The sequence below is a fragment of the Python bivittatus genome, unplaced genomic scaffold (assembly GCF_059951505.1).
Source record: "Python bivittatus isolate LINGU-HERP-01145 unplaced genomic scaffold, Pbiv_v1 ctg000700_np1212, whole genome shotgun sequence".
NCBI lineage: Eukaryota > Metazoa > Chordata > Lepidosauria > Squamata > Pythonidae > Python > Python bivittatus.
Window position 1 is genome coordinate 2,907,329 of NW_028277098.1, and position 15,033 is coordinate 2,922,361.

General features: G+C 38.0%; 1 protein-coding gene across 6 annotated transcripts in view; it reads left to right on the plus strand.

Annotated features, from left to right (window-relative positions):
- Positions 1-5,002: 5,002 nt before the first annotated feature.
- Positions 5,003-15,033, plus strand: part of LOC103050505 (flavin-containing monooxygenase 1) — a 29,043-nt gene continuing 19,012 nt past the window's right edge. Inside the window, exons 1-6 of one of the 6 annotated variants that reach the window (XM_025175114.2) lie at positions 5,003-5,151; positions 5,293-5,378; positions 7,182-7,256; positions 11,591-11,727; positions 13,416-13,604; positions 13,901-14,063. In XM_025175114.2, the coding sequence (XP_025030882.1) occupies positions 11,596-11,727; positions 13,416-13,604; positions 13,901-14,063 (484 nt within the window). In that variant the 5' untranslated portion in view covers positions 5,003-5,151; positions 5,293-5,378; positions 7,182-7,256; positions 11,591-11,595. Of the gene's footprint in view, positions 5,152-5,292; positions 5,379-5,666; positions 5,809-7,181; positions 7,257-11,590; positions 11,728-13,415; positions 13,605-13,900; positions 14,064-15,033 lie in introns of those variants that run through there. The other 5 variants (XM_025175116.2, XM_007441356.3, XM_007441357.3 and 2 more) reach the window with 5 other exon arrangements.

The window sequence follows — 15,033 nt, forward strand, 5'->3', positions numbered from 1 at the left end:
TTTTTTTTTTTTTTTAATATCTATAAGATAAACAACATCTAATCAAGCAACTACCAAGAAAAAAAAACCCACACCCCCATCAACACTGGCAGGGCAAGCTACTGTATACAAGCAGATAGCAAACTGCATCCCATTCTAGCACTGAAGATGTTACCTGGCCAGTTTGCAAGAAAACAACCAAGTTCAGAGAACCCCAAGGACTTCTTAGTTCAACCCTGAGCTGCACATATTGGTATCATTCACTGAGAATCAGCTTCTATATAACTAGAATGTATTTCAAGGGTCCTACATGGATCTGAATGTCAGCTGATACAAGCCCTTAAAAACTCAGTCATTAACTTCAGCCATTAATTCAGAACAATGTTGATTGGCTACTAGATTGAAAAATTAAAGTATAATTATTCCTGAAAGAGCAGTTTGGTGTAGTGGTTAAAGGCCCTAAACTAGAAGCCAGGAGACTGTGAGTTCTAGTCCTGCCTTAGGCAGAAAGCCAGACAGGTGACTTTGGGCCAGTTACCCTTTCTTAGCCACAGAAGAAGGCAATGAAAAACCAATATTGAAAATATGCCCAAGAAAACTAAATGGATTTGTCCAGGAAATTGTCAGGAGTCAAGATTGACTCAAAAGGATTTAAAAAAAAGTACTGAAGTGTTAAACTGTTCTAACTACAAGCAATTGCAGTACAACTGATTAATCATGCTATGCTGTAATCACTTCTCATGGGAACAAGTTTCTTCAGGCTCAACTAGCAAGGGAACCATATATAATATGAGAATATTCTGGTGATCTATGTGTATTCTAAATGGCCTAGAAAAGTGAGCTATGGATCAAGAGTTCTAATGTACTTTACTTTTATTTGAGAAGTGATCTTAAAGGGCAGTTCCATTAAGTAATCCTTACTATGACACACTTAAATCTTTCAAGTTGCTATGAATGCAGAGCTTGGTATTTACTGAGAAGAATACCAAGCAGGAAGTAGCATTTAATCCTTCCTGCACCCATTCACATTCCCATACAAATGCCTCCAAGTCCATTGTCCCCTGACACATTTATTTACAGAAGGATAATAAAATCTATAGATTCAGGTTACCAATTCTCACCCAACTTTTCTTTTTAAAAAGTGCCCCTTATCCCCTCATTGGGTTAAATGGTTTGAGAGCCAGCCTTTCCTAATGCTTCAGGTATGTTAGGTATGAAACTTTCAAAATTCCTAGCCAGCATGGCCAAAGAGATTTATAGGAACCTGACTGGCAAAAGTTGTCCTAATTCTAGTTTTAGATTGCTGTATTGATTTACTTACCTTATTAGAACAATGCAAAAGCAAATACTTTCCTCAATCACTAGATTTCTGACTATTAAAATTCCAAAATCAATCACTTTTGCACAATTATTACCTCAAGGTTTAGCTCAAAGTTTAAACCAAGTGAGCTTTTTGACAGTCCAAATTCCATATCTTCACTCTTATTGCCAAAAACGAATCTGTGACACTGAAACTTAACATTCTCCCACCCAGCTGGAAAAAGCACATTTCGGCAACCAAGGAGATCTGATCTGGGCCACTTTTAAGTAATAAGTAAGTAGTAAGTAATAAGAATAAAAAGCATGAGGTCAAGCTCTATGGATGCTTCAAGAGGAACTAATTCAGATTCCAGAGGTTTTGCTCTGTTACTGTGTTGCAACCTAAACAATTAAGAAGCTGATTGTTTCTTTAAAAAACAACTTCTGAAGAGGTTCAATCAGGCAATTTTGAAGCTACAGTACACAAATGAAATGAAGCAGCAAATCAACAATGCCATATAGGGGTTAGAATGAATGCACTAGTGCAGTCAGGGAAACTCCAGATCTCCACTCCTTTTAGCTAAAACTACACCAGCTTTAGTTACCAATAAGGGTCTCCCTATTCCAGAAGATAGCCTTTCCTTGCCTCTTAGGTAGGAGGCCTGTCCTTGTTTACAGACTGCTCTCCAATTCATAGCAACTGCTGATAAGCTACTATTCAAGGACTATTCAACTGAGATGCAAAATGGAAGACTAATCCTCCAGTGTCCTCCAGAAACTCTTGTGGCATACCTAGCCCTCCCTCTGTCAACTTTGCCTCACAATAACAATCCTCTAAAGAGAATTGGGCTGAGAGAGAGAGTTACTGGCCCAATATCACCCCTGTCAGGCTATACTCCACAAGCTGGAATGAACTGCTCACAAAAAATCCAAAAACTTCAAATAAGTAATATTTACTGTACTGAAGGAGATTATTGAAAAAAGAATTTCAGCTATTGCTCCAGAACAAGGCAGACAGACAAATAGATAATAATCAAACCCTCTTGTGTTTAATTTTTCTTCCCACTCTTCCTAAATGGACTACTTGGCCCCCTTTTTTGACCAATCATCATCGACACTTCTTGGGAGTGATACTGGGAATAAATTGGAAGGCTACAATTTGTTTAAAAGAAAAAGACCCAAGAGAAAGGGTGAGTGTATTGTACTGTATGTAAAGAAAAAATGAACCTGCACAGGACTTGAGGAACCAGGGCATAGACAACCTGTTGAAACTATTTGGGCAAGATTAAAAAGAGAGGGAAACAAAGGTGATACCATTGTGGGGATGTTTTTTATAGACTACCTAAGTAGGCAGAAGATATAGATGAGGTCTTTCTGAATCAGATTACCAGTCTTTCAAAGAGATACAATGGGGGGCCTCAATTATTCTGACATCTAACTAATTTATGAAAATCTAACTCAGCCAAGAGTCAGTGGTCCAACAAATTCTTGTCCTCTTTTGCTGATAACTCCATTTGTCAGAAGACAGAAGAAACAACAAGGAGGTCTTCTATCCTGGACTTAATTGTCAGGAAGGAATTGGTTGAAGAAGTGAAAGTGACTGGCATCCTGGAGGAAATGATTATGTTATCCTTGAATTTGTGACATCCAGGAACAACTGAGACAAGCTGGAGTTGCATACTGGACTTCAGAAGCGTAGATTTGATGAACTCTGAGGGAAAATAGATTGGAAAGCCTTAAATCCTCAAGGAAAGAAGTGTTCAGGAAGGACTGGAAATTCTACAAAATGAGACAGTGAAGGTGCAGTTGAAAACAATCCCCCAAGAAAGAAACATGGGAGAAATCTAAAGAAGTCAGCATGGATACACACAGATAAAATGCTGAAAAGAAAAAAGGGATATGTAAGTAATGGGAAGAGAACGTGGCCAAATAAGAATATAAGGTTGTCTTCAAAAACTGTAGAAAGTCTGTCAAAAAAGTTAAAACTCAGAATGAGCTGAGGGCTGTGAGAGACACCAAAAATAATAAAAGAGATTTATTTGAGTATGTTAGGCATAAAAGGAAAGGCAAAGAGAGTGTAGGTCCATTGCAAGAAGGTGGTGGTGAAGCAGTAACAGGTGATGGTGAGAATACATCATTTTAATTCCTATTTTGCATCTGTCTTCTCTCAGAAGGGAAATGGACCCCTAGCTGATCATGGTTCTGCTACTGGAGAAGGGAAAACTGCTGTCAGATTCAGCCGGCACGGCCCGGTACGGTGAAGGCACCGCTCAGCTTCGCCTAAGTCAATTTCGCCGCCCAGGCGCGAGCAGAGAGAAAGGGGAAGTGAAACCGCAAGCTGATTACGGACAGGTGGTGGTGCTTAACTCAAAACCGCAAGCGGATACTTTGTATCAGCGCAGCTTCCCTCGAGTGCTGCAAAGGAAAGCGCAGAGGCTCGGAAGCGAAGCAATCAACGAGCGAGCGATTGAGAACTCCCGGCTTTGCGAGCGATTGAGAACTCCCGGCTTTGCGTGCAAACAGGCAAACCCAACAAAAGCAACAACAGCACAACCCATAGACGGCAATCAGAAAGACAAAAGCACCGGACTGAATCTGCCATTTGGGCAAGGGGGGATTACTGCGGGTAATCTGTAACCAAGCAACGGGTAAAAGCACGGAACGGGGAAGCTATAAAATACCATGTAAGCTATGCCAAGCCAACCCTGGCTTTGTCTGTACTTACTTATGTTATGCTTGAGTAAACGTCTTTGCTATACACACGTGTCACGAGAGTTTCTCTGAGATGAATGGGGTGAACCTTACAACTGCAACTTAGGACAAAGAAAGAGTAAGAGAGAACTTAGTTAATTTAAATGAATCTCTATGGCCAAATGGAGCTACTGGAGGAACTGGCAGAGGAACTGCCTCAGTAACCTTTGAGAACTACTGGTCCCAAAAGACTAGAGAGCAAATACCATATTCAGAAAGTGAAAGAAGGACCTGGGCAACTAAGGTTTCACGTTGACATCTCTCCTGGGCAAGGTCCTTGAAAAGCAGCTTATTTGTGAGCATCTGCAAAGGCATGCTACAATTAACAGGAGACAGCATGTGTTTGTCACAAACAATCCATGCCTGCCTAATCTTATCCTTTTCTTTGATAGACTTGTTAAGTTGGTAGATTAAGGAATGCTGTAGACCTAGTATAATGTCAAGCCAATCAAGTGCTGGATTTAGCCTGCAATAAACTGAAGCATGCTATCCCAAAAAGACAGGAATGCTTGAGACAATATAACAGGAAAAAGAGCAAAAGAACGAGCCCTGAGACCACTTTGAAGGTGAGCAGGGGATTAAAAGGGGGTGGTATCCTCCATTTTTTATGCCCTCCAGAAAGAGTTGACTGCCTGTTCTGGTGATGGGGCAATCTGCCAGCGCAGATAAGTTCTTAGTGATAACATTTAAGTATAGAATGTCTTGCTACTGGGCTGCAACAAAGCTCTCTCGTGTAAGCTCTAGCTAAATAGGTGTTTAATGCCTTTCTCCAGGAAAATAACTACATCACTGAAGGGATACTTATGCTTATCTTTTTTCTTAGCTCAAAATGTCAGAGATTCCTCTCATCTTTTTAAATCTGAGTGGTGATTAAACAGCTCCCTTCCTCATGCTGATCATGTCAGTTTACAAAGTTCACTTGTGTAATGCAACACTAATCAAAAGAATGCTTGTTTTTTTTTTCTCTCAGTAAAAGCAGTTCCTCCCTTCCACATGGTCTTGCAACATACTTTATTGCAAATATAGGACTGTGCAGCTTGCATTTCAGAGTAATTCCTTCAGGGCTGCTTGGGCAAGCTTGTTGAAATCTCAGCAGTTTCTACGGGGGGCTTCTGGAATGAGGTAAGATAGTGACAATCTGTCAATTTTCTTCTGGAGACATTCCAGAGAAGGAAAATATGCATAATGAGGATAAATGAAACTTTGCTGATGAATGCAGCTAGAGATTAATTTGTCACTATTATCCTTTTTATTGTTCTTTAGAAATATATCATACAGGGAGGACTAATTTTGCCAGCTGACCAGAATAATTAGTTGTTCGCCTTTAGCAGCAGTTTTGGATACAGAAAGTAAGTTTTGTGTGATTTTATGGAGATATGTATCGTCACTCACCAGTTTCAGCACATGTTGTTGTTCATAGCATTTGTCCTGCTTAGTTGCAGGGTCTCCTTGTTTTCATACTGTACTCACCTAGTTCTTACATTGAAGCTTATGAGGAGTTTTCAGCCAGGTGGCCACAGAGCCTGAAAAGGGTGTGGCATAACCAAGATCACCCAGTTGGCTTTCATGCCTAAGTGGAGACTAAAACCAGGGTTTTGTCACTCCTTCTCCAGCTCCTTAAGCACCTCATCATGTTGGCTGTTCACCGGTTTCTGCACATGGAACTATTAAGGGCTTTGGCTGAGTATGTTAAGCTGCAATGGGCCCAGTAGCTTAAAATAATACCCAGAGGAGGTGGGCAATGTGGTCACCAAGAGAAATTCCGTGGAAGCTCCAGATGTATGTATGTATGTATGTATGTATGTATGTGGGCTGGCTCTCTGCTTCTTTAAAAATCATTCACTTCTCACATCCTCAGAGAAGTCTGGTACTTCAAGCTACATATTCTTTTAAGGATAAGTTTTGAATTCCAACTTAATTGTTAGGAGTGCTTGCTCATAGTTGGGGGTATTACTATGGACAAGGGTAGGCAACCAGTTAGCAGCGATGGCTATTTCCCTTGGAGGCCCTAAAATCTCTGCCACACTTGTTAATGATAGATAGATAGATAGATAGATAGATAGATAGATAGATAGATAGATAGATAGATAGATCTGATACTTCAAATTGTTTTAATCAATACAATAAAAGTATCAAACAGGAAAAAATAAAAAGGAAAAAGAAAGAAAAAAGAAAAGTGAAAAGTGAAAAAAGAAAGAAAACATAGAATTATGACTTCTACCCTTCTTTCTGTTGAATAATTGCCATCTTATTCTTTCCCCTTCCTTTTTAAGCCTTTTAAATCCCCAAATCCATAAATCATCAGTTCAGTCTTTTCTTCTTTCAGCAAAGAAGGTCCATACAAGGATTCCAGTCCTTTAAAAAAGTCTCCATTGTTTTTTCCCTGACCAAACTGGTCAACTTTGCCATTTCTACAAGCTCCATCAATTTTATAATCCAATCTTCTACTGTGGGTATTTCATTATTCTTCCTACTTTGTGTGTACAATAATCTTGCCACAGTTACCATATACAATATTAGTTACCCATATTTACTTTCTAGTTCGGTGGATATTACTTTAATTAAGAAAATAATTACATTTAATACCACAAAGTACCACAAAAATAAGGATGATACCTCTGGCATCATCCTTATTTCAAAGAATATTTCTGTGCCTTGCATGGGCATTATTCATAATAAAAAGAGGGGGGAGGGTGTTCTAGTAAGTGCCTTGCTTGGTAGTACCCACTGCCCACAGAATAGGCAAAGGCAAGATGATCATAGTTGGAGGTATTTCAGGGAACTAGTAGAATAAACTACATTGTGTGTTGTATTGTGACTGGCCACTTATGCCAGCCATGTTATGAGCAAATGTCCTACCCATTCACCCCCATATTCTCAAATTTTCAAATGGACCTCCAGCACAAAAAGTTGCCTATGACTTAGCTAAGAATTAGAAATTTCACTTCATACCTTGGTTGCTCTTTTTAAAAAAAAATTAGTTTGGCTTATTTTAAGCCTACTGTATACACTCGGGCATAAGCCAACCCTTGAATTTTTAACCAAAACATTATGAAAAATGTGCCACCCATACCATACAATAATTAAGTGCAGATTTATGTTTATCAGCATTTTTCTCCACTTTGTCTACTAACTGATTGCTTTGTTTACAGTCTTGCATGAAGAAAAGTTCTGGAGATCTTGAAAGCTTGCATACTATTTAGTGAACTGGAGTTGTCATAAGAAAGGTATTGCTTTATTTTTAAATGTATTAATTCTTCTGTTCATGCTTAATTTTCATCTTTAAGTATATTCACCATCTCAGTCTTTGAGTTCTGCCAGTTTTGTGTATAAGGTTTTTCCTTGAAATTTCTTATATATTGACATTTTGATTATACAATATTCTGCTAATTGCTTCTTTTCCTTTGTATAAAAAGATCTTATACCTTACATCTTTCAGCAAGTTTGTGCCTAAATATTAGGGTTATTACAATTTTGGTACTCTTTTCTGCAGCTTTTACTCATGTTTGTGCTTAATTTAAATTTTGATGTAACCCTGTCCCTTTCCTATATGTTGTTTTATCATGACAGCAGCTCTGTCCAATCTTGTGCTGTCCTGACTTATTGGTCTGTAGCCCCCATCATCCTCAATCTGCATACCCATTGGCTAGGAATGATAGGGATTTCTTAGCTGAATTCCTTTCAAATGCAAGGCAAACATGTGTCCTTATGACATGAAAGAAGCATAATCACTGAAACAAACTTGAGCCAAACTGTGAGCCAGCAAGATGTGAGGAATTAAGGGACAATCATATTTAAATTCCTATTATAAAATTTGTTAGATCATTAGTCAGTAGCAATCTCCCCTATGATAACAGGGGTTGCTTGACTCTTACCACCATACTTCAAGATCATGGGATAAATAAGAAGAAATGGTAATGGTGTGAATAATTAATGTTGAGACAGCCAGTTTGGTGTAATAGTTAAGACATCAGGCTAGAAACCAAGAGACTGTGAGTTCTAGTCCCACCTTAGGCATGAAGCCAGCTAGGTGACCTTGGGCCAGTCACTCTCTCTCAGCCCTAGGAAACAGGCAAGGGCCAGCCACTTCTGAAAAACCTTGCCAAGAAAACTGCAGGAACTAGTCCAGGCAGTCACCAGGAGTCAAGACTGACTCAAAGATACCTTCCCCCGAAAAACTTTTGGTAATGCTGTTAACTATTAACAGACAATGAGTTGGCATTGTAAACTTTCAGTTAGAGTACAATCAACATGTCAAGCATAAATAGTAGTTAGGAAGCTGTACTAATCATTGTGAGGAATATATGATTGTTTTTCTGCATCTACTGAAATTAAGAGGAATTTTGCCAATAACAGCAAGATTAATAGCAGATATTTATTTCTGACAGTTTGACATAGAATAACATCTCTTTTCCATTTCTTAAGGAGATCTTGCCTTCTATAAGCTGAGTGCAATATTTATTGCCTTGGTTTAGAGCAGTTTTTCTCAAACTTGGCAACTTTAAGATGTGTGGACTTCAACTCCCAGAATTCCCCAGCCAGCAGCATGCTGGCTACAGAATTCTGGGAGTTGAAGTCCACACATCTTAAAGTTGCCAAGTTTGAAAAACACTGATTTAGAAAAAAAGTTGATAGTACACATATTTCCCAATGAGAGGATTTCCATTTCATGAGTCTACAGCCATACTACCCTGAAAACATCTGTTTCATGAGGACTATATGTGATCCAATTGATATATTTAAAGTGTACAGGTTTAAATCAATAGTACATAAGAAAACCTCAAGATTCTGTAACTCAATTAATTTTGTAATGGAGGGATTTCCAAATGGCTGGGAATAATCCATTTTCAAAAAGTTATGCAATATTTTAAAGATAAATATTTGAATGTTTCAGCAAAATGAGGCAGGGAAGCAGGCAGGAGGATTGCCAGCCATCTCAGACACTACAGTCCTTTCAAGCTGAATGCTTTCTTTCACCATACTACTGTATCATGTGAAGGACTCCATCAGTTGCTAATAATATGCCATCAATGATATGGTAATCAGTGCCAAGGGGGAGGAGTCTCCTGTGCCTTACAGAGTCAAGAAGAGGAATGTTGGCCACACAAGTCATCTGGGAGACAGAAAGACTGCTCCTGAAGTACTCTCAACTATGCACTTGTTAATAGGGGAGGAACTCTGTCTTTCTTTGCCCTGACCACAGCTATCTTTCTGACCATCTGACCATTTATGCTCTTTGTCTTATCCATATCATTCTTGACATTATGGTAGGGCAGGATATAGAATATCTTATTTCTGGCCCTTGTGCTTTCAGGGTAGAAAACTATTAACATTCAAAATCAGTGTCCCTGGAAAATCTGCAGCCATGGTATGTTCCCTCCTTCACCCCCTACATAAAAAATGGGGCCTCCAGTCTTCAATAAATACTTCATAGCTAATTTAAAGATGGTTTAAAATGTTACAAATATTTCCACATCAACCAAGCATGGGATATATGGGGGCACAGAGAGATTACAGAGAGTTGCTGTAGAAGTGGACTGGCTGTCCTCAACATAACTCTCTCAAGCTTTAAGGGCACAAATTACATCACACTGGGCCAGTGTTTCTCAACCTCAGCAACTTTAAGATGTCTGGACTTCAACTCCCAGAATTCCCCAGCCAGCAACATGCAGAATTCCCCAGCCAGCAACATTCTGACAGTTTGACACAGAATAACATCTCTTTTCCATTTCCTAAGGAGATCTTGCCTTCTATAAGCTGAGTGCAATATTTATTGCCTTGATTTAGAGCAGTTTTTCTCAAACTTGGCAACTTTAAGATGTGTGGACTTCAACTCCCAGAATTCCCCAGCCAGCAACATGCTGGCTGGGGAATTCTGGGAGTTGAAGTCCACACATCTTAAAGTTGCTGAGGTTGAGAAACACCGTGCTGAGCATTAGGAGTATAATATCAATGCCTTTACAAGTTTGGGATGTGTATATTGATGACTACCTTTGTACCTCATCTAGCTTTCTTTTTGAAGGGTTATTGATTAGAGGTAACATAAAGCTTATACTTGGGACAAACTAATACAAAATTTCTTCTTTTTCATCTTCTATGTATCTCATCTTCTGTTATTGCTCTAGCTCACAGGAGCTTCAATACCCTAATCTGACTAATTTCAACCTTTCTGTTGTCACAGATATGACTGTTCAGTCTTTACCCTGTAAGGCATATGTGATCATTTGCTATATCTTAATTTATCATATTTCCCCTTCAAGCACTGTAAACTAATCCAAATAAAAATCATTACAACATTTTGATTTTTTGTGAGTGTAATAAGTAAATCACTTCCTCTTTCAAGAAAGTTGGGACTCACAGTAAAATTTGCCAAGATATGTGACTATTGACATGAAAATTTCTCCAGCAATATGCGCACAGAATTCTTATGCACAAAGTTAAGACACTATTCTGTTTAATTGACCATATTTGCATCCTATACAAACCTGAAATGATCAGTCCTGCTCTGCAGGATAGCTATGCAGAGAGATTGAACAGCCCAAGCTGAGACCAACACCTAGTTGTGTTAAAAAGATGCATTTATGAACAATGTTCCTTACTGATACACACAATCATACAACAAAGGAGACCTTTCTTTGGAATATGGTGTCTTTTCTCCCAGGACAGTGTTTTGAGGATGCACCTGCAGCCTCAAAATTGTTTGCTGGTGTTGGTTAGATTGGCTGTACCTGGGAATCATCCAGTTGCTGCTTATATCTAGTTATCTCCTTCTTGCAGAGTAGAGTATTCCTGTCAGTTCCAATTTTCAGCTTTTCAGCCAATTCTATTTCTCCACATAACTCCTTTTGCATCTTTATGAGCTACTCTTATCTGTTCTTCTGCCTCCTATAAATTTTTCCTACTCATCCTCCATTTATGCTCAGAAATGCCTACACTGCATTTAAGTTGTACTGGAGATAATCAAAGTATAAATAATCAATATAATTCATCATAATATCTGAATATCTGTGTGTATTCTGGGAGTTGAAGTCTTTATTATTACAGAAATAATAAACAATCATAATACATATACTACTAAATATTGTATGGGTGATTCACCAGAATTTGTTTCAGAAGGCCATGTGCCAAGTTTGGACATGGGTCTGAAGAGCAGGCATGATAACATCATCTATCCTGTTCCACACTTTTTGCAAGAATTCTAGCACATGACAAGCCATCAACAGGCCATGTGAATTTGACCAACAATCCATTGATGAAATGTAACCTTCCTGCAAGCCCCTATTCAGTTATGCACCCTTTGTGTCATCTACCCAGAGGAAATGTGAAACAGAGATATGTTACTGAAGGGAAGCTTCAGACAAAAGTTGGGAATTAAAACAAAGTACCTTGAATGAAATCTCCTGTGTGAGAAAAGCACATTTCAGACCTCAGACATTAAAGGTGTAATTTAAACACAATTATTAAGAAAGGTCCAACCAGCTGTCATGAGAAGTTGAAGTAGGAAGCTAATTTTATTTTTAAAAAGAGTAACCCCATATGCTTCTGCTCTTCTTGCTTCAAGAAGCCATGCCGAAAAAAGTAGCCATTGTTGGAGCAGGTGTGAGTGGACTGACCTCCATCAAGTGCTGCCTGGAAGAGGGGCTGGAGCCAACCTGTTTTGAGCAAAGCGATGACATAGGGGGATTGTGGCGATTCACAGTAAGTTATGACAGTAGACTATAGACCCACCCATGTGTTATGTTGCTTAACTGTGACAAGAGACAATTGGATGTTTGAACTATGTGAAGTTGCTCTTGTTACAGAGTTATTTAAACAGCAAAGTAATTGAGATAAATAAAACTACTTTTTTCCCACAGTAGATCCTGATGAAAAGTATTCAGTATATTTTCCGTACCAATAATTTCAAAATATTCACAAAATATTTAATATTTATATTTAACATCTATTTTCTCCATTCTTTATTTAAATCAGAGCATATTCTTATATTGATGGAAACAGAACATATTCTATAATGTGTGTGTGTGTGTGCGTATGTGAGAGAGAGAATCTGAAAGCATACACTCATATATAAGAAAAAAGATGATAAAATAATGGCATAATCCCATAATTTTCTACTCATAAGTGTCTCATTAACCTCACAGTTCTTCCAGACATAAACTTTTGGGCAGTTATGTCATGTAAACAGCAATGTCAACATCACTCAATTCATTTCTTTTACTGTTATGTCCTTTATTATGCAAAAAAGAATCCATATTTTATTCACAGTGGGCAAATCAGGAAAGAATGTACTCCACTTCCAAGTACAGTATTTGATCCATCTGCCACCTTCCATTTTTGGGGGCCTCCCAAAATACCAATCATTGTATGTATGCAGGTATTCTGTACATGCAGCTTTATAAAAACTTTTAAAAGTGGAAGTGTTGAAATTCAGAATATTTTTGTTAAATATTGAAAGAATATAGCTTCTGGAATTCCACTGTAAAATAATCTGTTTGGAAAGAAAATATCCATAAATATACAAAAAAATCTATTTGAGGCACAAAACAGTGGAAGTTAAAGAAGTTTTAGAAGAAGCTTATGGCAAGTGTTCTATAAAAATCATAATTTTAGAGCATTGATCACAATCCCTACAATGTATGTTTCTGTAAATTGGCAAGTTTCTTACCAATAGCATTTCTGAATCTTTGTATTTTCAAAAATATTGCCCACAGATAATAGAAATGTAATTAGCCTTATTTAATCATATCACATACACTTTATATAACAAGCATTGTGCTTGAACTGAAAATGGCATGGTTTAGAATGGCAAGTATGCCTGAAAATGTTACCTAAATCTGTCTAAACTCTTGCAAATGTTTTCTCCTTTTTTAAAGAGTCAGAAATTAAGAAGCCTAGCTTCCAAACTAGACTTCTTTATTTAAAACCAAGCAAACTCCATCCCCTCAGATGAATTTGTGAGAGCAAATTTCATCCCATTCTTCTAAAACTTCATGCTCATCAATGAATAGTACAAATCTTATTTCAGACTCAGTTCCCCAGTCAAATTAGGCAGCTTTTGATTCAAGTCAAACTGAGCTATTTTCTGAAGCACCAAATTGAGCAGAAACAAATCCTGTGGTCACTGCACTTTAAGAGCGAATGGTAGTTCTGTAAAGCACTTGAAGGATCTTAAGGGAATTCTTAAATCCACACCAAACTATAATTCTCTTCATCTATTGTTGGGGAAGGGACTCACCTGTTAATTTTGATGTTCATGTAATACAATTTGTGGGATGTAAAATAGAGAAACATGTTTTTCTTTTTAAAGAATCCAATGTTGGTTTTGATTGCTGCATAAAAAAGACAAATAACTGATGAGAAATACTCTTATAATGTTTTATGGATAGGAGCATGTTGAAGATGGAAGACCCAGCGTGTACAGGTCAATGGTCAGTAACAGTTCGAAGGAGATGTCTGCCTTCACAGATTTTCCATATCCAGAAAATTTTCCAGCCTTTTTATCCCATCACCATCTCCTGGAATATCTGAGGATGTATACAAAACATTTTGATCTCCAGAAATACATTCAATTAAAGGTAAGCTTTAAAAGTATTAGAGAGATGAACTTTCACATTTAAAAACAAAGTAGAGCATTTATTTCTAGAGACTTTGGTTTAGTGCAACTCAAAACCAGAGTTTGCCTCTCAGATTGTAAACTTTCCAGGGCAAGTAAATGAGTTTGGCTCAAAGAATCCACTTGTTCACCCTCATTTGTACATTCATCTATTTATTTTTAATCTAAAAAGATGCCTATGAACTCAAAGCCAGGCACATTTGCAAGTTCAGTCCTTTCTGGATCATCATATTTGGTTATTTTCTGGAAATGTTTCAGACAAAAGTGATCACCATAAAGAAGTGTCCTGATTTCTCTACCACTGGCCAGTGGGATGTTGTTACGGAAGCCAATGGGAAGCAGAAGTCAACCATTTTTGATGCTGTGATGGTTTGTGTTGGTTACCTTACCGAACCTTCATTGCCACTCAACAGTTTCCCAGGTATATTTATTTCTGAGCATCTATTTAATTTAAAAATGCACAATCAGGTAATACCTTTTTAATATTTACTTTCAAAATGCATAGGCAGCCATTCTTAACAAGTGATCAGCTGTCATAACAAAATGAGCTGAACTTTGTGTTCTCTAGAGTGTTTCAAGATCAGTTTTTTTGCCATTACTGGATCTGTTTTAGATGCATTAGATCAGTCCACATCTCAGACTGAACTAAATTCAAGCAACCTTTAAGTAAACAAACCAGCTGCAGCTCTCCCCATTATCAGTGAAGACATCTGCCTCCTCCAGTGTACCATAAGGCTGTGAGAAGAAGGTTCAGAAACTCTTCACCACTGAGATATATTGGTTCTAAATTGAACATTAGTTCACTTGCTGAAATTCTCGAACACATTCATCTTAATAAATTGGGCAAAAGAAAACTGTGGATTATCTCTGAATTTTAGCTTCTTGTGGTGAGGGGCTGCATTTGTTGGAATAGTAGGGGATTTTTTGTTTGTGTTTTGGTTTCTGAGAGGAACAGAAAACATGGCAGGGAAGCAGCAATAAGTGGTGGGGAAGAGGAAGCAAATACTGTTTGGGGGGAGAAGATTTATACTGCAAAATAGATATGCTAACCCATGTGCAAGCTTAATACACCCATTTTGGCCTTTTATAAGAGTCCCCTGACCCACAGAAAATAATGCCTTTGAAAATTGTCCGTTTTGCTGCTAAATTTTGCTGCTGTCATCTGGGAGGGCTCTGGAGGGGCACAAAATGGAGCCGTCTCCAGTCCACAGTTGTCCACCTCTCTTTTAAAATAAAATTAATAAAATGACCAGTTGTAACTAAGCATATGCATATGTAACGGCCCCAACAATAAAAAATTCTTTAAAAAATAAGAAATAAAGTCAAGCATAACAACTGAGCCTTGCTGTTGTCCTACTTCAGGTCGGTATCATTATCTTTCGCTCTGGTTT